Source organism: Vulpes vulpes, chromosome 4 (assembly GCF_048418805.1).
Source record: "Vulpes vulpes isolate BD-2025 chromosome 4, VulVul3, whole genome shotgun sequence".
NCBI lineage: Eukaryota > Metazoa > Chordata > Mammalia > Carnivora > Canidae > Vulpes > Vulpes vulpes.
Window position 1 is genome coordinate 129046901 of NC_132783.1, and position 20905 is coordinate 129067805.

At 49.9% G+C, this 20905-nt stretch overlaps 1 protein-coding gene and 1 long non-coding RNA gene across 3 annotated transcripts in view; both read right to left on the reverse strand.

Annotated features, from left to right (window-relative positions):
• Positions 1-2650: 2650 nt before the first annotated feature.
• LOC140598472 (uncharacterized) lies at positions 2651-3592 on the reverse strand. Its single transcript, XR_012000897.1, has 3 exons — positions 3348-3592; positions 3180-3251; positions 2651-2821 (listed from the first exon to the last, which is right to left on the reverse strand). It is a non-coding gene; the product is annotated as an uncharacterized lncRNA (long non-coding RNA).
• A 62-nt stretch (positions 3593-3654) lies between these two features.
• The window catches only part of EGFLAM (EGF like, fibronectin type III and laminin G domains), a 178866-nt gene continuing 161615 nt past the window's right edge, over positions 3655-20905 (reverse strand). Inside the window, exons 19-23 of one of the 2 annotated variants that reach the window (XM_026016715.2) lie at positions 19078-19156; positions 15556-15699; positions 8906-8989; positions 5631-5734; positions 3655-4824 (exon numbers count right to left, since the gene is read on the reverse strand). In XM_026016715.2, coding sequence (XP_025872500.1) covers positions 4670-4824; positions 5631-5734; positions 8906-8989; positions 15556-15699; positions 19078-19156 — 566 coding nt within the window. In that variant the 3' untranslated portion in view covers positions 3655-4669. The remainder of the gene's footprint in view (positions 4825-5630; positions 5735-8905; positions 8990-15555; positions 15700-19077; positions 19157-20905) is intronic. The other variant, XM_026016714.2, reaches the window with a different exon arrangement.

Sequence of the window (20905 nt, forward strand, 5' to 3'; positions counted from 1 at the left end):
GGAGAAGAGAACTTTGGAGAAAGGCAGACGTGGAGCTGCGACAAGGAGCTGGCGAGCAGACGCCGGGCCTGGCCTCGGCCCACACCCGCCCCCAGGCCCGGCAGCCCCCCGCGACCTGAGAGAGACCCAGCAGGCCACCCCGCGATCCTGGGGCCCTCGCGCCGGTCGTGGCTGGCGGCAGGCCAGGGGGACAGGCTGGCAAGCTCCATCAGGGCTGCGTCCTCGTGCTGGGACCGCGGGGCGTCCCGGCCAAGTGGCCGCACACCTGGCCTGGCCATCCTCAGAGGGGGCCTGGTACTAGGACGACCCGCGAACGTGAGGCTGGAGTGGGGCTACTCCCGGGGCGATCCCAGGAGCCAGGCCCCCTGGGCGCTGGAACGGCCACCGCCGGCTCCGGGCCGGCCTGGCACCCACGCCGCCGCGCACCCAGGCTTCCAACACCTGGAAAGGGGGCCGCTGAGTGACCCACATCCTCCGTCAGGGAAAAGCCACCTGGGAGGGGGTGACAGCCCAGCCAAGCCCTTGTTGGAGATTCTGATTCTGAGCCTTTCGTGCCTTTGGTCCGCTCGTCACACCCCCTTCTCCGCGGAGGGTCTGGGCGCCCCCGTGACCCCCCGCCCCGCAGGGCAGCTACCGTGTGTGGCCGGACCGGCCGAGCTGGAGGAGGCAGTAAAGGGAACGGGGAGCGGCTGATGCTTTGTCCAGGCCTCTGGCCTCAATGACGAATGGTCTCTGTGCGTGGAGCTGGAGTCCTCTGCCTCTATTTCCCCCGGCAGCTGGGCCTCGCCGGCCGCCCTGGCCCTGGCGCTTCCCTCCCAGGAGCGCAGCCTGCAGGGGCAGGGGGTGGCGGGGGCCGAGGGGGCCGGGGGCCGCCCCCGCTCCCTAGTCTTCTTCCTTTGGGAACTCTCAGTGCTCAAAACAAGCTTTCTGAGAACCATATTTTTCTGGGTTAAAGGTGAAAAATGCAGCATTTCCTCCAAGTGGAAAGCACTGGGCCTGCCAGCTCCGGGCACATTTCCGAGATCCTTCCTCCCACTCAGGGAGGAGGCCGGCTCGCGAGGCGGAGAGGGGCTGAGGTGGGTGGTGCGGCCCAGGCGGCGGGGTGGGGGGTGGGTGGTGGGGGGGGTGGGGGGGGGTGCAGGGCACCCCGGGGCCTGTCTGGGTTGGCACGGGCCGGAGGCTGGAACAGCACTGGGGCCGGAAGGGAAAAGCAAACAAGAGGGTAGGGGAGCAGGGCGGCCCTCCAGAGGGCTTCGGGGACAGCGTGGGGGCCACCAAGCCCCGCGGGTCTTCCGGAAACAAACCCCGCAGCCGGGCTCAGGGGAAACATGCGGGTGTGGGGACGTCAGGTCAAGTAGCAGAGGCAAGAACACCCTCGCCCTCGCCTGCCCCCCCCCCCCCCACTTGGACACTTGGAGTCAGGAGGATCGTCTCAGACCCCGACCGTGGGACAGAAGGTCCTCGGGGCCCCGGGCTTCACGGTGCTCTCAGGGCCCCGGGACAGGCTCACGCCCAGCCCCGGCGCTCAACCCTCCTCTGAGCCCAAGGCCCGGCGGCTTCCTCCACGTTCCCCATGGAGCCACCACGCAGGGCTGCGAGGCACCGTCCTCGGAATCACAGCGCGGCTGCCAGGTGCCAGGAGGCAGGTGGACGGGTCTCTGCACCCCCGGGGCCGCGGCCGGAGTGGGGGCCCCTCGCCCCGACCCCACCACTTCTCTTGACAGCCTGTGACCCGTGCGGCCCGGCCCGGCTCGCTCGGCCCCGCGGCCCCTGGCCCTTCCTCGAGTGACCTCGGCCTCGTGGCTCCCTGCAGAGGTGCAGGCTCCTGTCTCTTCCGTCTGTGCACTTGCTCCCGGGAGGCGGCGGGGACGCGCGGCACTTCCCAGCCTCGGCTGTCGGAGGCCTTGCCCTCACTCGAGGCTGTGCTCCCCTGGAGAGAAGGCGCCAGCCGGTCCCCTGGCCGGACTCAAGTCCCCTCATTGTGCCCGCCGAGGCCGCACGCGTGGACGGGCCCAGCTGAGGCCAGAGCCGTCGGGTCGAGCCCGGCCGAGCCCGCTCAGGGCCCGTGAGCGATGAACCCTCCGTGCGGTTGGCCCCGGACGCCGGCTGGCGGGCAGGGTTTGTGGCGCCAGGTGACAGACCTGGAGGGGGACCTAGGGGACCCAGCGGCAGCCTGCGCTCACCTCAGCGCCCCCGCCACCGAGCCCAGGCCCTAACCCCTCAGCTTCAGAGCGACAACGTCCGATCCCCTCGACCACCCCATCCCGTGTCCCCGGGGTTTTGTCCCCCGAGAGGGTGAAGAGCCCGGCTCCTGGCATGGGATACACCGTCTCCTACCGTCTTCTCTGACCCCGAGCCCCCACGGGCTCCGCTGCTCGGGGGTCACCCTACTCTGCTGCCCCCAGGCCACCGTGGCATCCCCCTTCCTAACCCCTTCTGGTCCCACCAAGCGGGGGCGGGGGGTGCAGCCCACAATTCTCCTCCGCTCCCACACACACCCCCAGGTCCCAATCCCCGGGTCACCGCAGTTTTCTCTGGATGACACCTGCAGGGACCACCGGCTCATCTACAGCACAACTCCTCTGGCTTTAGCGCAGCTGCATATTTTGCTAACATCGCAATGTTTTATATTTTTGGGGTGGTTTTTTATTTCTATTTTGGGGCAGGGGGGCTAGAGGCGAGGGATTCCACCTGGGCTAGGAGCGCGCCTCCACTGTATCTTGGGGAGCGTGGCTCCTAGCAGTTGCCAAGGGAAAGGCGGCCTGGGAGGCGGTAAAACCCGTTTCCTGAGACGTCGTGGGGCAGAACCTTCTTGATTTCCCTGAAGGGGACAGAGAATACAGATCTGTTGGATTAAGAAACGTAAAATGCTGGGCCAGGGAACTGGCACAAGAAAACTGTGCAAAGACGTGCAAGTCCACGAGGAATTCCGGGAACCGTGCAGGGAACAGACTGAAGGCAAGAGGAACACACGCAGCAATACGGTGACTCTATTTTCGAAGCTGAACGCCAGCGGGAAGGTCTGGCAACTGACTAAACCGGAGAACAGCAAAAGAAGCAAACACAGAACACCCCGCTTGCTACCATGCGGTCCTCCGGGAGGGGGGATCCTGCCCACCGGGGGTCCCAGAGGCAGGAGCACAGGCGGAGGCACCAGTGACCGTCTCTAGTCCACTTACTCATCTTCCAGAGATCTCAGGGCGCCCGCCTCTGTGCTTCGCCCAAAGCTCAAAGTCCTCACTGAACACAAGCTGCACACACGAGAGGCAAGTCATGACGGACTAATTATAGGCTCTGATGGAGTCAGATCGTATTTCCCTCCTCTTTGGGGACAGCACCCATCTCACCTCCCCCTCAGCAAGTCCCGTCCTGGGGCTCGGCCACCGAGCCAGCTGTCTGCGGGATCGCAGCCCAGACTCCGAGGAGGCAGCCTCGCTCTTCTGGTTCCTGCCCAGCAGCTCAGATGCTGAGGGCACCCTCTGCCCCGGAACAGCCTTGGAATCACCAAGTGTGACACTGTCCTCGCAGGGATCATGTCCACCGTTCATGACCAAGTGTATCGGTGCCCATTTGTGGACGCGGCTTCTGCGAGGACCAGTACACACCTACACCCCCCCCCCCCCCCCGGGAATAAAAGACTGAATGAATGAGCTCTAGCCTTCTTCATCTCCTTTATTCAAGTTCACTACAGACGTTCCCCCTCTCAAAAATGACAGTGACCCTCCTCAGTAACACGTGCCCGTTAATCTGCTTATTTTGGAAGCTTCATGTTCATCTCCATGAGCCATCCACATTTTCCGTAAGAGAATAGTCAGCTTCCCCAAGGTGCGCACCCCAAGATAACCATCCCACTCCAACGGATGCCTCAAAGGGCCCGAACAAGTCTCTTTGGGGGGAAAATTTTTAGGAAATGTGCAAAGAATTCAGAGTTGTCCGCACAAACTTGCAAAAGTATACGGTGTGGACAATCTGCAGCTATAAAAATATACACATACAAAAAGACAGCTACAAAATCATGGTGCCCACTTTCTTAGATTTGCATTATAAAAAGTAGGGATTTTTCATTAAAGATCAACATGGGGGGGTGGCATTATTACTGTGACTCCACGGCTGTCCCCCAACCTTATTTTCCTCGAACAGTCAGAGCACATTGAACCAGCCACTGAGGAGTGGAAGGGATTAATAATTCATGGGCCAAGGTGAGAAATTCAAGGTTCAAGGTCAAATAGTTATTCTGCTGTCAGTAAGAGTGTCATGAGTCAGGGAAGGAGGGAAGTATTTTAATACCGCCCTTTGGGTCTCTATTTTTTTTCCTTTCTTTTTTTTTTTTTATGCACTATGAATCACAACACAGTCATTGAGCTACAGCAGACAGGCTCTGGAATTTGCATCGATGTGTGATCTCTGGCAGCCCCTACACATTCAATGGACAAAGTTTGATGCTTCCTACACAGAGTATTCCGTTGGGTTTGGCCCACAGAGAGTCAGCAGGAAAGGCCACACAGGGACTCCTGTCTTGGTTCTAGTTTCTCATCAGGGGGTACTTTCTCCTTGATGAGAAGAAACACACCTGGTCCCCGTGCCTCTGTGTATGGCGTCAGGCAGGGTCTTGGGGCCCCTGGGATTCTCGGCATAGAAGGCTATGTCCCTTGGGCAAGGCCAGCTGGTGTTACTTGGCTCCACAAGTATTGATGTTTTTCCCATCCACGGCGTCTTCCACGAGGGAGATGTGGTAATCGGTGGACAGGGTGAAATGAGAAATACAGCCCACAAGGCCTCGCATGTATTGCCTGTTAGTGTGCAGAGCGATTTCCTTCATTCCACCTGCCAGGAAGCAAGAAGGAGATGGGGTGAGCCAAAGGGAAGCAGGTCTCTTTAGGACACTTGAGTGTCTTCTGACCAAGGTGCCCCTTGGCTGACAGGAGGAGTGAGGGCTGTGAAGCTCTCCAACTGCTCAGTACATGGCATGTGTCTCATAATTACCCTGGAAGGAGCAGGTTGACTTGTATCAATCTGACCCACAACCAGAGGCTACAAATACCCCCTCACATGTGATTTATGACCCTATTGACCACTTAAAACCAAATAGCATCTGGTAAATTTTGAAACCTTATATAATGTCAACAAGAAGTAGCATGCAGTTAAAGCATGATGTCATCTTAAACTGAAAGAAATACACTGAGAGTGAGAGCTTTCAGTCAGGTTCACTTGTAGGAAATATCATTTGGATAGAGATGTATTTTCACATTTATGCATCTGCAGTAGCAGGTTCTACACTATTTACAGAAATACTACTCATCCTAATTTTGAGAGGGGACAAGAAAGATCCTCTCCTTCCTCAGAGAACACTTCTGGAGCCATATTAAGCAGGTTCTTGTTCTATAAACAAGAAAAGCATGGTTTTCCTGGTGGGTCAGTCCAAAGCACAAAAGCATCTAAGTGCTTCCTGCCCCCTCAGCCCTGAGTCACAAGTTCAGAAAATGGAAGACTAGAATTATCTGGCAAGCTTCCCAACTTCCAAGTATTTGATCCAGTGAAGTGCACCGCTTTGGTGGGGAACCCCACCAAGACAAATGGAGGATTAATGAGAAGGCACTGGTGTAATTTAGATTCGGTCAGAGGTCACTTACCCACATAGAGAGCTCCATTGATGTTGAGCTGCCTCATCATGCCAGGTGATTTGCCTGTTCTGGCCCCATAGTCATCCACAGTTATCTTTCCGGATTGGCCATCCCTGTAGAAACCATCATTTTTGGGAGCTTCACTCAATTATTCATTCATTTTAATAAAACTGTATTCAACTGTACCTACCTCTGTGCCAGGCACTATGTTAAATGATGGAAGTACAAGAAATGAAAGAAGAAAAAAAGTTCTTATCCCTCAGGAGTTTACGGTTTCCTGAGGTGAACAAAAAAAAAATCAAATTGTAAATAACAACAGCGTGTCACCACTCTGCAACAGAGGAATGCCAGCATGCCGTGGAACACAGGAGAAGGTGAGGGGGTCGGGGAAAGCTGCAAAGGAGATTCTGAGATGAGCTTCAAAGGCTGGGTAGGTCAGGGGAAGGAGGAGGGTAACACGAACAGGAAGTGAAAATGCCAAAGAGAGAAAATAACAGGGGGTTGGTACAGGCCAGGCAGAGAGAATTCTGGAGGTGGGAGCAGAGTGGCCAGAAGCAGATGGTGAAGCGCATTTCTCCCAAAGGGAACCAGAGAAGAACTATAAGGGAAGGAATGGTGGTAACGTGACACACGGTGAGTCCGAATGGTGTGCAAAATAAAATGGGAAGCCAATGAAGCAGGTTTTGTAGGTAGAGGATTACTCTACGGGAGGACAAAGAATGGCTGAGAAGTCTCTAAAGGACCCACAGAGTCGCCCAAAAGTGACGGTGAGGACAATGGAGTGGGGGTGTTCATCTGCAGCAAGGGCCTTGCCATTTTCTAAGCTGGTCTCCAAAACTATCCAGTACCAGGGATCTTCTTCAAAAAAACCACCTATTTGTATAGCTCTTGGAGGGCTGAACCAACTCAGGCTGCACTTTTTATTTATTTATTTACTTATTTATTTTTAGCAGCTCATTACTGATCTGCTCATAGTCTTTTTTTTTTATAGCAAACTGTTCTTGTTTCTTGGGTTTCTAGCCTCTCTTATCTCTCTGACAATAGTAATATGTTCATTTTTTCATTCAAGTCTGTTTCCTTCGAATTGCTTTGTTACATTGATTTGTTCTGACATCCATCTTTTATACTAGAGACTCTTTTCAAATGCCTAGGGATTCCTGACTGCCACTTCATGGTTAAGTGAAGGGAAAAAGCACCGGGCGCCTGGGTGGTTCAGCTGGTTAAGCATCTGATTCTTGATTTTGGCTCAGACCATGATCTTATCAGGGTCATGAGACTGAGCAAGAGACTCCTCCCTCAGCAAGGAGTCTGCTTGAGACTCTCTCTCTCTCTCTCTCTCTCTCTCTCTCTCTCTCCCTCTGCCCCTCCTCTACCTGATCATACTCTCTCTAAAATAAATAAATAAAATCTTTAAAAAAAAAAGAGAAAAAGCACTAAATGGCAGATTGGGAGCTCTGTGTGCAGGATGGGTTCCGTTGACTGGGGCTTCATAGTGCTGGGATTTGGCTCCATCATTTTCTTGGGGGACACCTGAATTTTCTACTTTCCTTACTGTGGGGTATAGGCCTGGGTCCCAGCATCCTGGAATCTCACCAGGGGAAGAATCAAGGGGTTTGTAATATTCAAAATATGAGCTTGTTCACAGTCCCCAGCCTTAGTTTGTATAGTTGATACACTGTACAGCGCCACCAGTTCAGACCCTTATTTTACTTTCTCCAGAAAACTGCCTTTCATTATTTTCCCCTGGGTAGTGAAAGGGCAATGTGCCCGCTATATGAGGTAGAAGAGGGGCTTGAGTTCTAACTCCTCAAGTAAATTCAAGTAAGTTTTTTAAAACCAATCTTCCCACTTTTAGCTCCTCCTTCACCTTCCAAAGGTTTATGGCTCTACCCTTTCTTGGGGGATATGATAATATAAATCTGGTTGGCCAGGTCTCATGTCTTGGTAACAACTCTTCTAATAACTAACTTCACAGGTAATTCTGTTCTGTCCTCACCCTCGAGACCATACACTGCCTCCTCACTTTGGATACGCTTTTTCAGAATCTCATGCCTGAATGCTGGGATGGGCAGTTCCGGCCCCCCAGCTTGCCTCGCCTGACCTGCCTTTCCCATGCTACCCCCCCTCCCAACCATTACTCTAAAAAATTCCATTTTTTCCCACTTTAATTCATCTAAGAATTTTTCATTTTTTTCTATGTCTGAAATGAGGATATGTCATATAATTAACGGCATCTTAGGCTTAAGAAAACATTGTATCAACTTCTAATGTAATAAGTAATGGGCAGGAGAGTGGAGTCCAGCCAGGCTACTCCCTCCACAGCCTATGTGTGAGCTGAGGAGGACAGTGACCATGATAGCCCCATGTTTCCTCAGCCACACTCATGACCTCACCTACTGACATTCCCGGGAAGGGCTATGGTAAATGTTCAGGGAAGAAACACAGACTCTATTCAGCTCATCTTCTGGAACCTTCATCTAATGTGGCAAGACTAACCTTTTTTTTATAGAGCTAAGCTTGGGCCTGCTATTTGGTTTCTCAGAATATACTGTTAAGACTATGGACACAGGTAGTAAAACTAATTTTAAAGGAATGAGGGACACCTGGTTGGCTCAGTGGTTGAGTGTCTGACTTTGGCTCAGGGCGTGACTCTGGGGTCCCAGGACTGAACCCTGTATCAGGCTCCCTGCATGGAGCCTGCTTCTCACTCTGCCTGTGTCTCTGCCTCTCTCTCTCTCTCTCTCTCTCTCTCTGTCTCTCATGAATGAATAAAATAAAATCTTAAAAAAAAAATAAAGGAATGATTCACCCAAAGTTAATCAGAAGTCAAGGTAGTGACCTCTGCAAGCGGGGAGATATGTAACTGAGGCAGGGCACACACAGCTTCTAAAGCTCAGGTAATATAATGTCAAAAAAAGAAAAAAGTGGGCAATTGCCTCCACAATGAGATTTAAAACATTCCTCAAAGTCCAGAAGCCCTGAAGTCTTATCCCACTAGAGATATCTAGATCTCACTAGATCTAGATCCAGTTCGGTTATCAAGAAGTTATTTTTCTGAAAGTCCTCTAATGAGTGAAGACTTGGGAGTCCAGCCTGTCTGGCCTGTCAGTGTTAGGGAAAGGCAAGGGGTAAGTTAGGAACAGAATGCCCTGAATGACTGGGGTCGGAAGTAGTAGGATGCCAGGCGAGGTTGGGGAACCGGACATTGGGGCCACAGGGACTTGGAAGGCACATCCACCCCTTGCTGAGCTCTGGCTCTGTCTCCCCCTGTGGTGGGGACTCACCTAACAGCCTTGACTCGGTGCCACCGACCATCATTGAAGGAGCCATTAACCATGATGGATGCCATGCCGCTGCCCAGGTTATAGCTAATGGCAGGAGAGAAGAAACAGACAGACAGAATAAGGTGCTGAAGTACAGACAGCCGGGCAACCACAAACGATTCTCACTGCAAAAATTCCTTGGAACTCAGACTAGAGTTTCCTTAATACAAAACAAAACAATGTTATAATAAGCATTAGAGTTTCCAGGCTAGGCCATGGATGATCCAAAAACAAAAAAAAAAAAAATGTTTTCTTTTAATTCTAAATGTAGTAAACATTTACCTTTTCAACCCTTTTCAAGGATAAGTTTGGTTAGTGTTGAGTACGTTCACATTGTTGTGCAAGCAATGTTCACAACTGGTTTTATCTTGCAAACCTGGAACTCTGCACCCCTGAAACTAAAGCTCCTCACTCACCCTTTCCCCAACCTTGGCAGCCACTGTTCTATCTTCTCTCTCTGTGGCCTTGACTATTCTAGATACCCCATCTAGGTAGACTCATACAGTGTTTGTCCCTTTGTGAAATGCTTACTTCATTTAGCACAACGTCCTCAAGGGTTCGTTTGTTTGTGTTGGCCCCACATACAGAAGCATCAACACTGTAGTATCAGGACAGGAAGGGCTTCACCACTTGTATCATGTTGTACTAGCTTAAATACTGTCCCCCCCCCAACTTAATGCTCACTCAGAACCTCAGATACTGTCCCCCGCCAAATTAATGGTCAGAACCTCAGAACAGGACCTTATTTGGAAAGAGGATCTTTGCAGGTGTAATTAGTTAAGACAAAGTCATCCTGGGTTAGGGCGGCCCTAAATCCAATATTCCTTAGAACAAGAGAACATTTTTGGACACAGAGACGTGTAAGGAAGAATGCCTCAGGAAGATGCAGGCAGAGATTGGAATGATGCATCTAGAAGCCAAGACACACCAAGAATTGCCAGCAACCACTCTACCTGGGAGAAAGGGATAGAACATTCTCCCTCACGGGCGCCTGGGTGGCTCAGCGGTTGAGCATCTGCCATTGGCTCAGGTTGTGATCCCGGGGTCCTGGGATCCAGTCCCACATCAGGCTCCCCGCAGAGAGCCTGCTTCTCCCTCTGCCTGTGTCTCTGCCCCTTTCTCTGTGTCTCTCATGAATAAATAAAATCTTAAACAAAACAAAACAAAAAAAAAAAAGAAAAAAAGAACATTCTCCCTGAGAGGCCCCCAAAGGAACCAATCCTGCCAACACCTGTGTGCTGGACTTCTCTCCTCCAGAACCGTGAGGGAAGACAATTCTATTGTTTTAAGTCATCCAACTTGTGGTAATTTGTTATGGCAGCTCTCAGAAACTAATACATGTGTTTTCACTTTCTGAAAAACAGAACAAAACAGAACAAGGCAGAGTGGGCTGAGCCCCAGAGAGATCAGGACAATCTGCCTAAAACCCCGAAGCGAATGTGCAGGATGTAACTTGGTGCCTTATCTGTTCCTCCCTCCTCGCTTGACTCTGATATCAGGTCCACTCGGTAGCTTCGTATTTCCTATTTCAGTTTCCAGATGCCCTCGCCTACCCTAAGGGTACCAGAAGATGTGCACATGTTGTTTACCAGAGAGAACTATTCCTCTTAGTCCAGTGCTCATTTAATAATTATAATTTAATTCAATTCAACAAATATTTCGTGAGTGACTACTCCGGGCTGGGCGCTGGGCCAACTGCCTAGCCCTCCCCTTGATAATGTAATAAAGCCTATGTGATCATGCTTTTCAAAGAAAATGTGTTCCACCAGGGCACCTCTCTCCTCATCTTGTAAGAGGACATGTCTGTCCATTACTTCACTGGCCAAGAAACAGGAACATTGAAAGGAAACCTGGCTTAGTTAGTGAGCTCTTCCATGCACTCGCTCTGAGAAAAAGAGCAAAAATAGAAAGCCCTTGGCTTTCCCCAGGGAATGCCCTATGGGTCCCTCCTGTAATCATGGAGGCTCCAAGGAGTCACCCAGCCCATCGACACTGAGCCAAGCACACAACTTGGGTGACCTGACAAGCTGGGAGACTCAGCTGTCACGCTGATCCTGAAAAGTTTACTGCTTCCTAATGAATTTTCCACATTCAGAGTCTCCTTGTATGCAGCAGACTGGAGGTGGGACTTTCAGATCTCATTATTTAGTGGCCAAATGACCTCTTGAAGAAATGAATGAGTATGAAGCAGGGCTGAGAGCTGGTTGGCAGAAACTGAGCTGACTTACCAGGTGTGGCTTTTATGAAAGGCGACTCAGGGTCGCCAAGCGTGGGCACTTGGATTGGACTGGCCTGCCTGGATTCCCAGTCTTGCCAATTACTAGCTCTTTGACCTTGGCCATTTGCCCCATTTCTCTGAGACTGTTTCCTCATCTGTGAAATGGGGTAATGATTCCTTCCCTAAAGGACTGTAGGGAATATTACATAAAAGAGCACAGCACATAAGATCCAAACAAATAACCCCACCACCCTACATATATGCAGTCCTTGAAGTGGCTTAGAGTCCACACTGACAATACACCTGGAGGAACCTGCAGTAAGCAGAAAGTTGCCACCAAGAGTTAAATTCATCAAGCCTCTCTTGGAAGAGTAGTCATGTGTGAGAGTGAACCAACAGGCTGTAAATCTGTAACTAAAAAGGTCAGGAACACCCAGATCTCAGAATCAAAGGGACTTGGTTATAATCTCATGGACACTAGGCTGGAATGTGACTGTAATTCGGTGAATGGAAACCTTTCACCTGTGTTTGGATAAAAGACAGGCTTTCTTCTGCTCTCCAACCTGATAACGCTCCTGTTTATGCAAAGAGCCAGAATGTGCTCAAGGGAGTCAACACTGAACCTAGCAGACAGGAATCCAGCCCTCATTGTGAGGTGGAGGCTGGGGCGGGAACTCCCATTTCCATGGCCTGACTTTCCAACACCCCCCACCACTCTCTCGGACCTTCCAAGTAACCTCCTGTTTCCCCAGACGCCCTGTTACCCTGGACTATCTCTTTGGATTTTTTTTACAATAATAAAAGACCAAGAATAGTGGTTATTTGCTTTGGGAGAGGGCATGAGGGAGTTCTCTTAGGTGTGGGAAATGTTTTCTATCTTATTCTGGGTGGTGGTTACACAGGTATCTACACGTTTAAAAATTTTTCAAATTTATCAAGCTGTACACCTCATATTTATGCACTTCATGTAAGTTATAACCTCAGTTTTAAAAAAGGTGGAAACATGGGGCACGTGGATGGCTCAGTGGTTGAGTGTCTGCCTTTGGCTCAGGTTGTGATCCTGGGGTCCTGGGATCAAGTCCCATATCAGATTCCCTGCAGGGAGCCTGCTTTTCCCTCTGCCCGTGTCTCTGCCTCTCTGTGTGTGTGTGTCTCTCATGAATAAATAAATAAAATCTTTTAAAAAATAGGTAGAGGGCAGCCCCGGTGGCTCAGCGGTTTAGCGCTGCCTTTAGCCTGGGGTGTGATCCTGGAGACCCGGGATCTAGTCCCACATCAGGCTCCCTGCATAGAGCCTGCTTCTCCCTCTGCCTATGTCTCTCTGCCCCTCTGTGTGTGTGTGTGTGTGTCTCTGATAAATAAATGAAATCTTTTTAAAAAAGAAAAAAAGGTAGAAACATAATGAATGAATGAATGAATGAACAAATGAGTGCATGTCTGGCTTCTCTATCAATGCCTTGTAAATCTGGTTAGCATGACTTGGTTACTCTGATCCAAATTTACCTGCTCAACTTGCTGTGCACGGGAAGCTATGGGGCTGAGTACCAAGGTGGGCTTCTGGGAAAAGCTACCATGTAAGGCCTTCTGGAAACCAGTGGCTGCCTCCACATGGTGACACACCAACTTAGTCTTACCCCCTTTGAACTGTAGCACAGAGCATTTTGCTAATGTCAGATCTCTTCCTTTTCTCTGTTGCATGAAAATGTTATCAGGGTCACATGGAAATAGTGGGAAAGACTATCAATCAGGTGGTTTTCACAAACCTGTTCACCTGTTCACTTTGTGTCCCATACACAATCATAAAATGTAATGAAACAAAACAACCAAAAAGTACACTTTTAGCTGAACCCTTAGATTCCCTGTCTTCTATTTAATCTCGCACAAAGAAACCCAGAAAACATTTGCTCAAAGATAAGAATTTAAATAATCATTACCACTAACAGCTAGACCCTGCACTAAGTCCTTTATGTGAATTAACTCATGTGATCCTCACACCTGTTTGCTTCTGGCTTTGACAGAGAGATGGGGTAGCTTGGGGAGGTCGCCTGGCCGTGGCACACGGAATGGCACACGTCTGACTCTGAAGCCCAGGCCCTTGACCACTGCAGACCCTGTTTCTTAGGGCATGGTTCCTGCTTGTTTCCAGTCGGATCCTGGCCCCCAGCAGGACCTGGTCCATCAGAGCCTCTGAGGGCGGTCCCAGGGACCTACCTCGGAGCCCAGCTCCCCGGCTGACTCAGTCCACTGACATTTTCAAACCACTGGCCCGCGCTCTCATCCCCTTCCACGCCCGGCCTCCCGCAGCACTTCCTCCATCTGTGCTGGGTGAATGGGTGTGGGAAGTCACTGCCCGGAGGAAGGAAGTGGACGTGGGGTGGCAGCTCGGCAGCTCCAGGCCCGGGGACCCGGGGCAGGGCCTCGCCAGCAGCAGCGTGTGCCTCGGCGGGGCAGAGCTGGCGCCCTTCTCAGGGAACACGGCCCCGGCTCCAGGCTACAAGAAACACGCCGGGCCCATCTTCAGAATCCGGAGGGAGAACCGCTAACACAAGCAGAACGTCTGGGATGCAGGGGGGCCATCAGAGGGTGTCCGGGGTGAGGGAAGCAGGGGGTGGCCAGCTGCGAGGCAGCCGGAGCTGGGCGCCCGAGCAGAGCTCCCCTGTCCCTGCCGGGCCGGTGGGGGGGGCTGGTGACAAGGTTTGAGCTGGCGGCTTAGGGGGAAGCGGGGCCTCCCACCCACGGCTGAGCTACTGTTTCAGTTCCCTTTCTGGGCACAATCAAGTACTTGAGGCCTTGGTGAGGTTAACCACAGGAAAACCACAAGAAAATGGCTCGGCGGCAGCCAGCCTGAAACTGGGGTGTGAAGAGCTCTGTGTGTGACCTCAGGGCCAAGGGGGAGGGGGCCGAGACGGGGGAGCGGCTCCCACCGGCCAGCTCCCAGCCTCGAGCCTTCAGCCGCACGCTGTCTCCCGAGTCCCCGACATCCCGGGAGGGCCTCCCCCGCACGCTCTGCTGTACAGGGGCAAGCGTGACGTGGGGCGAGGCGCAGTGCCTCCCAAAATGCCTTTTATTCAAACTGCCAAGACTGACATTATTCTACTCGGGCTGTCAGTAATCCCTGTGCATGATCCACAGAAGCCCCAGAATTAAATCTTCATCTTCTCCACAGGCCAATCATCTTTCTTTTAATTCCAACTGATTCCATATCACTTAGTGCATTTGTGCCAGTCACCAGAGGGAGAATGAAAGAAGGAAAAACCAGAGAAACTCCTACCCACCCCATAGCAGAGAGAGGATCTCGGGACCAGGCAGGGGTTTCAAACCTTAGGGGACACAGAATCACCTGGAGAAACAGTGAAGACAGATGGTTGGGCCCCACCCCTATAGTTACTCTGGTTCAGTAAGTAGGTCAAGGATGGAGCCTGAGAATTTGCATTTCTAACAAGTTCCCAGGTGACACTGATGCTAGTGGTCCAGGGACTGTGCTTCGAGAAACATGGGTCTGGGCAAGTTATTTCTAACCTCAAATGAGGATGTATCATCACAAACTCTACAGAGGCTTTCTCATATCACACAAGCCAGTGCCTGCCCTGGGGAAAGCCAGCTCCCACCCTTTGTGGTGGGCAGAAGTGGTCTAGGTAATCCTCTAGCTACTTCATAGCTCCCATTTGACAAATTTGAGAATAGTCTCATGGCACTCAAAAGAGGTAGGAACTTCCGGGACTGCCTTATCAGCATCACCCAAGAAACACTTAAAAAATCTGAATCCTGGGTTGATCCACTGACGTGCGAATCTGTGCTTTGCAGGGGGAGATTAGAAGGTGGGCATTCTCCTTCCCAGGGCTGCACAGCTGAGCAGGGTCAGAATTTTATGGCCAGGTCTCTGACCTCAGATGGTCACATCTGCTGAGCCAGTTTGAGCTGAGGGCTCAGCTCACATCCATGCTCAGCATTATCAGAGTCCTCTTTCTACCACAGCCTAATTTGCAAGTGGGGAGATATGACAGCAACATACTAGAACAAGGGCCAAAAAATTTTCTGTAAAGGGCCAGATGAGAAATATTTTAGGTCTTGCCATATAGTCCCTATTGAAACTATCCAAATGTGTCACTGTAGCATGAAAGTAATGGGATAATATATAAATAAGTGAGTACAGGAGAATTTCAATAAAACTTCATTTGCAAAAGTGGGTGATGGGCTAGATATGGCCCTAAGGCTAAAATCTGCCCACCGGTGTTCTAGAAGATGGATGCTGGAAAGAAATACCAGGAGCCTCAAATAAGCCTGGACCAACAGTCAGTTCCAGCAGTGTATGCTGTTACTTTGGCATCACTCTGTTTGGCACTGCCTGAGAAAAATCACAAGGTGGTGCTGAAGACAACCGGCGAGGGGTTACCTGAACACCAGGACTCCATCTCGAAGGCCCAAGGAAATGAAGTCACTGTTGTGTCTCATGGGGCTGTCTCCTCTCCACATCAACAGACCATCTTTGGCAGTTGTCTTAAACCTCATGAATGCATTTGATCTTGATCCAGATACCCTGGGGAAAATATACAAATAATTGCAACAAATCAACGTCCATTCTGAATACACCGAGGAGCCAGGTGTAAGGGTAACCTGGCATTTCTGAAACGTACTATCAGGAAATTAAAAATGGCATCACCACCACAAGCTGCACTATGGGCCTAAAATTCTGGGTTGCTCATTTTACAGCAACGTCCTCCTCCCCACATGTGGTAAACTCCACGAGAGGGCATTTTGATGAGCCACAGCTTTGCCAGACTCTGGCCAATGCCAGCCAGCATCAAGGCTATACCACCAATACACACCTCAGTCTTCCCTCTTCCCTGTCCCATCCTCAAGGGGCCTTGGAATAGTGTTTCTCATTCCCCAACAGAAAGTGAGTTTCTTAATTGCCAAGAGGTTCAAGTTGGCAGCTCTCTGGGCTATAATCATGGCTGTGGATGACCCACTCTGGCAGTGACTGTCCTTGAGGGAAGAGGAGGAGTGACTGGACAGGGGGAAGAGTGTCAGACAAGGAAGGTGGCTTGTTGGGACAATGATCCTGAGAGCTGTTGGAGTGGAGGCAGGGTGGAGAGGAACAGGAAGCTGTGCTCAGACAGGTCAGCTCCTGCCCTCACAGCCATGGCTGGTGATAGGACCACATGCTTACATGTTCTTATCAGTTCTTAGGTACAGAATAGTTGAGAAATCTAGTCTCTCTAAGGTTACCAGGGTTTCATCTAATATAAGGAGAAGAGCAAGCATGAAGTCTTTAAATAAAAGGTGACATAAGGCTAAACCTAATATAGTATTGTTCCTAATATGACACTACTGGGAAAGTCTCCTTTTCTATTTTCCTATCCCTTGTACCATCCCTCTCTGTCTCATATACCTGCTCAGGAGCTGTATTGTATATTCACTACAGACCCTCTTCGACTTATTGTGGGGTTACACCTCAACAAACCCATCATAAGTTGAAAATATCCTAAGTCAAGAATGCATTTAGTATACCTACCCTACTGAACATCGTACCTTAGCCCAGGCTACCTTAAATGTGCTCAGAACATTTCCATTAGCCTACACTAGAGAAGAATCATCTAAAACTAAGCCTATTTTATAGTAAAGTGTTGACTATCTCATGTCACTTATTGAGTACCATACCGAAAGTGAAAAACAGAATAAGTTTACGGGAACAGAATGGTGGTAAGGGCACCCTCGTGATGGTGTGGCTGTAGCCATTGCTACTGCCCAACCCCGTGAGAGAGGATCATATCATAATCATCAGCCTGGGAGAAGATAAAAATTCAAAGTATGGTTTCTATGGAATGCACATCACTTTTGCACCATTGTCATGCTGAAAATTGTTAACTTGAACCATCATAGCTCGGGGATGATCTATAGCAAACAGTGGAGGGGACTTTTGTCCAGGCTCCCCAGGGCCTGACCTAGACAGGAAGAGATCACGTTGACCTTCCCGATGCAGAGCCTCGGAGTGAGGCAGGGAGGAGCAGCGTCCATAATGGTGACTTTGCCACCAGGCCAGGTGTAGAGAATCCAGCCCTGGCCTACTCCCTAGAGACCTGCTGTTTTCCATCTTTTACTCTGAGTTCCTATTTTCCCTCACTTGCTCTGGATACATGGATTAGAATAAGCCAACCATCACGGTTCCATTCCTCTTGCAGTGATTGGTTTAGGGGTGAGCATGTGACCAATACTGTCCAATGAGATAGAGGAAATTTATCAGAAGGATTCTAGGAACGATTCTTTTCCTTTAAGAAAGAGTTGCATGAGAAAGAAATTCTTACTTCCCCTGGATATTGCCCTGATATATAGCAATTTTATAAGCATCTTATAGACAACCACAAAAAGGAGTGCCCCCGGAGAATAACCTGAGGTTAGCAAGGCAGAAAGATGCAAGAGACTTAGGTGTGTGAGGATACAGTTAAATCTCTGAATTAATCAACCCAGGAACCAGTCTACGTCTGGACTGCTTATTACATGATATAATAAATACCTTTCACGTTTAAGACATTTTGAGTTGAATTTTCTGTTACATGCAGCCAAAGGGATCCAATGGAAACAGATCCTGATGTTGACTTACATGCATACACACACATACACAACACAATTGCTTTGGTTTGGGACCCTGCACCCCCTATTCTCCCCAAACCCCTCTACTCCCCACAGCCACTTGGTGCCTCTTACTAAGCCCCAGAGGGCTAACGACTTGGGCCCCTTTCACAATGCCTTGTTTTCTGGGGATTGAATGCCCTTGCATCTTTCGGGAAAAAGGGCTTAAGAAGGGAGAAACTCTCTCTGGGCTGGGAAACTATTTTGCCTAAGGCCCCCTGTCACAACAACCTAGATAAATACAACATGAAATTAAACAAACAAACAAACAAACAAACAAAACAAAGCATGTTTATCTGGTGTGTGTTCAGAGTTACCAGCTACATCCAAGACCCCAGAAAAGTCTCTTGACTATTTTGTCCCTTGAAAAGCTCCCAAACTCTACCCTAAGAACTGGGTGCCTTTGGCTTCAAGCTTTGCATTAGTCTGTTAAGATGCAGTCAGCTTGAAGAGGAAGGATAATTCTAGAATGATGGTGCTGGTGACAGGGTGGAGGACGGCACCCTATAAACTACAAAGAATTAGAGGAGGAAAAAGAAAGAGACAGGCAAACTGAAAGCACCAAAAATGAGCTTCACTAGTGCCTAGGTCCAGCCTTTCCTCGTCATGTAAACATGCTATTCCAAATCAGGAGCTTGGACTCCAGAGCTGGGCTGGAGCTGCTGCCACCAGGCATGAAGAGCCAGGGCGGGGACATGGGCATCTCCTTGTATCATGTTCATCCATGTGAGGAGAGCTGAGAAGCCCTCACTGAACTGGCCAAAGCCTGAAGAGAAGAGCGGATCTTCGGCGAGGAAGACCGAAGGTAGCACAGGGACTTGAGGACCGAGTGCTTGCAGGGACACCGGGGCACTTCTGCTGCCAGCTCCAGGCAGAGCTGCACACTGTGGTCATAGAACAGCATGTAGCTAACTGCCCTGCCTGGGGAATCACACTCATAACCCTGGCTCCAGGAGTGTCAGGTTCTCACTGCTTCTCAAAACCCCAATATTAGAAATCCTGGGGCTGAGCATGCTCCTCTCTCCAGGCCCTTTGACCAGAAAGGGTTTGGGTTGTTTGTAATGGGGCTGTTTGAAAGGCAGCATTTTTCAAGTTTAGTTTGTTTTTTGTTTGTTTTATTCTAGTTTCTATGTCTAGTTTGTGTTTCCTCCCTCCCCGAGGCCATGGCTAAAAGGCCTTCTTTGAGAACTATCTTCTGGCAAGTAAGATAAGGAAAAGTCCTGGCAAAGACTTTGAGAAACCTACCCCCACAGAGATAAGGAAGGTGCATGCTGTAACGTATTACCTCTTGAGGATATCTGGGTTGTCATATGTCAGGTAGCTGCGGCCGATAAACTGCGGGATCTCGATGGCTTCTGTGATGGCTGTGATAGAACAGACAATGGAGGTTACATGGTATATGGCTTTCTTGACCCAGCCGTCAACCACAGGGCAGGAAAATACAAAGGAAGCCAGCTCCTGGAAATGGGACATTTAACAACTTGTCAGCCTCTTCCTCTTGGCTACACATGCATTTGGCCAGGTTCGGAGCTGCCTGTCATGGCCTGGGGTTGGTGTCTCCCTGTGGTCGCCTCCCTGGGGCTGGCTGTCACTGTTATTGGCCTCGGCACTCCTGAGAAGTCCTTGCAGTATGTTGAAACTTGAACAGTGCCCAATTATTCTTGGAAGCCAAAGAGCAGGTCTTGAGCCATATGGGGAACAGCTGGGGATAGCCCTAGATGTTCTCCTAGGGAGGCAGGGAAAACAATCCCCAAACAAAGCCCACCAGGATTTCCTTAACTGAAGCCAATCTGCCCCAGGACTCCAACTGCTTCAGCCATGACCTCAACGGACTGGTGAAGTAGGTGGGATAAGGCTTTGACCAATTTTTTACAAATGCCCTTCCAATGTCATGTTTTACAGGGTCTTCACCACCTTCTCGTGAAGCAGCAGGGAATATGGAAGAGGGCTGGTTATTTCCATTTCACATAAGAGGAAGACAATGCACAGGAATCATCGAGGATTTGACTAAGATCATACAGCTAAGAAGAGGGTAAAAGACCCTAAACCAGACAGGCTCTTAATTCTGGCCCTCAGCCCACCTTTTATTTTCCAATATCTTAGAACCATATTTCCTTCTTCCTAATTTCTCACCCCTCTGTCTTCCCAAGGAATCACCCTTTTCCCCAAAGCAATATCTTTCTCTTCTTTGAAAAGACATAGAAGTGACGGTTTAAGGAAATTAAGGTAAAAAGAATCTCCTTTTCAAAGAAATGTGCAAAATGAGAGAGAGTAAGCCACCTTATAAAACCAGTTAGGAGTTTCACAAAAATATGTGGTTGATGCAAAGGAGACATGGAGCTGACTCTACACCCAAGACAGAAAATTTATAACTACTTAATATATGAACAGTTGGAGAGTTTAAACTTAACTTCTAACATGAAAAGAGAAAGAGAGAGACAGAGAGGAAGGAGCGAGGCAACAGCAAACCCGAAACCCAGTGACCGCAAGTATAACTTCCTCTGTTAGCAGGTCACCCATGGCAGGTTCCCAAAATCTTTACGTAAAAAATAAAAATTAAAATTAAAAAAAAAAAAAAAGGAAGGAAGGAAGGAAGGAAGGAAGGAAGGAAGGAAGGAAGAGAAATGAACCTTTATTAATTTCTGAGGTAACTCTGGAGACATTGTTTACGTGCTCTCTGACGTGGCACAGCTCTGGACAGGGCGCTGCCAGCCCAGACGGCCTACTGGAACCCAGAAGGGCTCTGGTACAGCAGCCCCCACTTATTCGCCAGTTTGCTTATCCACTCTGAGCGGCTGGGTGGTCCAGAGGCAGATGATCCTATCTTCAGAAAGTCAACAGGAGCCTAACGCTAGGTCACCGAGCCTGCGTCATTCACCTCACTTCAGCACATCGAATGGGCATTTATTTTATCTCACAGCATCACAAGAAGGGGGAGCACAGTCCAATAAGAGATTTTGAGAGCGAGAGACCACAGTCACATAGCTTTGATTCCATATGTTGTTCGAAGTGTTCTATTATCCGTTCTTGTTGTTCATCTCTTTCTGGGCCTAACTTAGACACTAGGCTTTATTGTACGTAAGTACGTACGGGGGGGACATAGAACATATGGA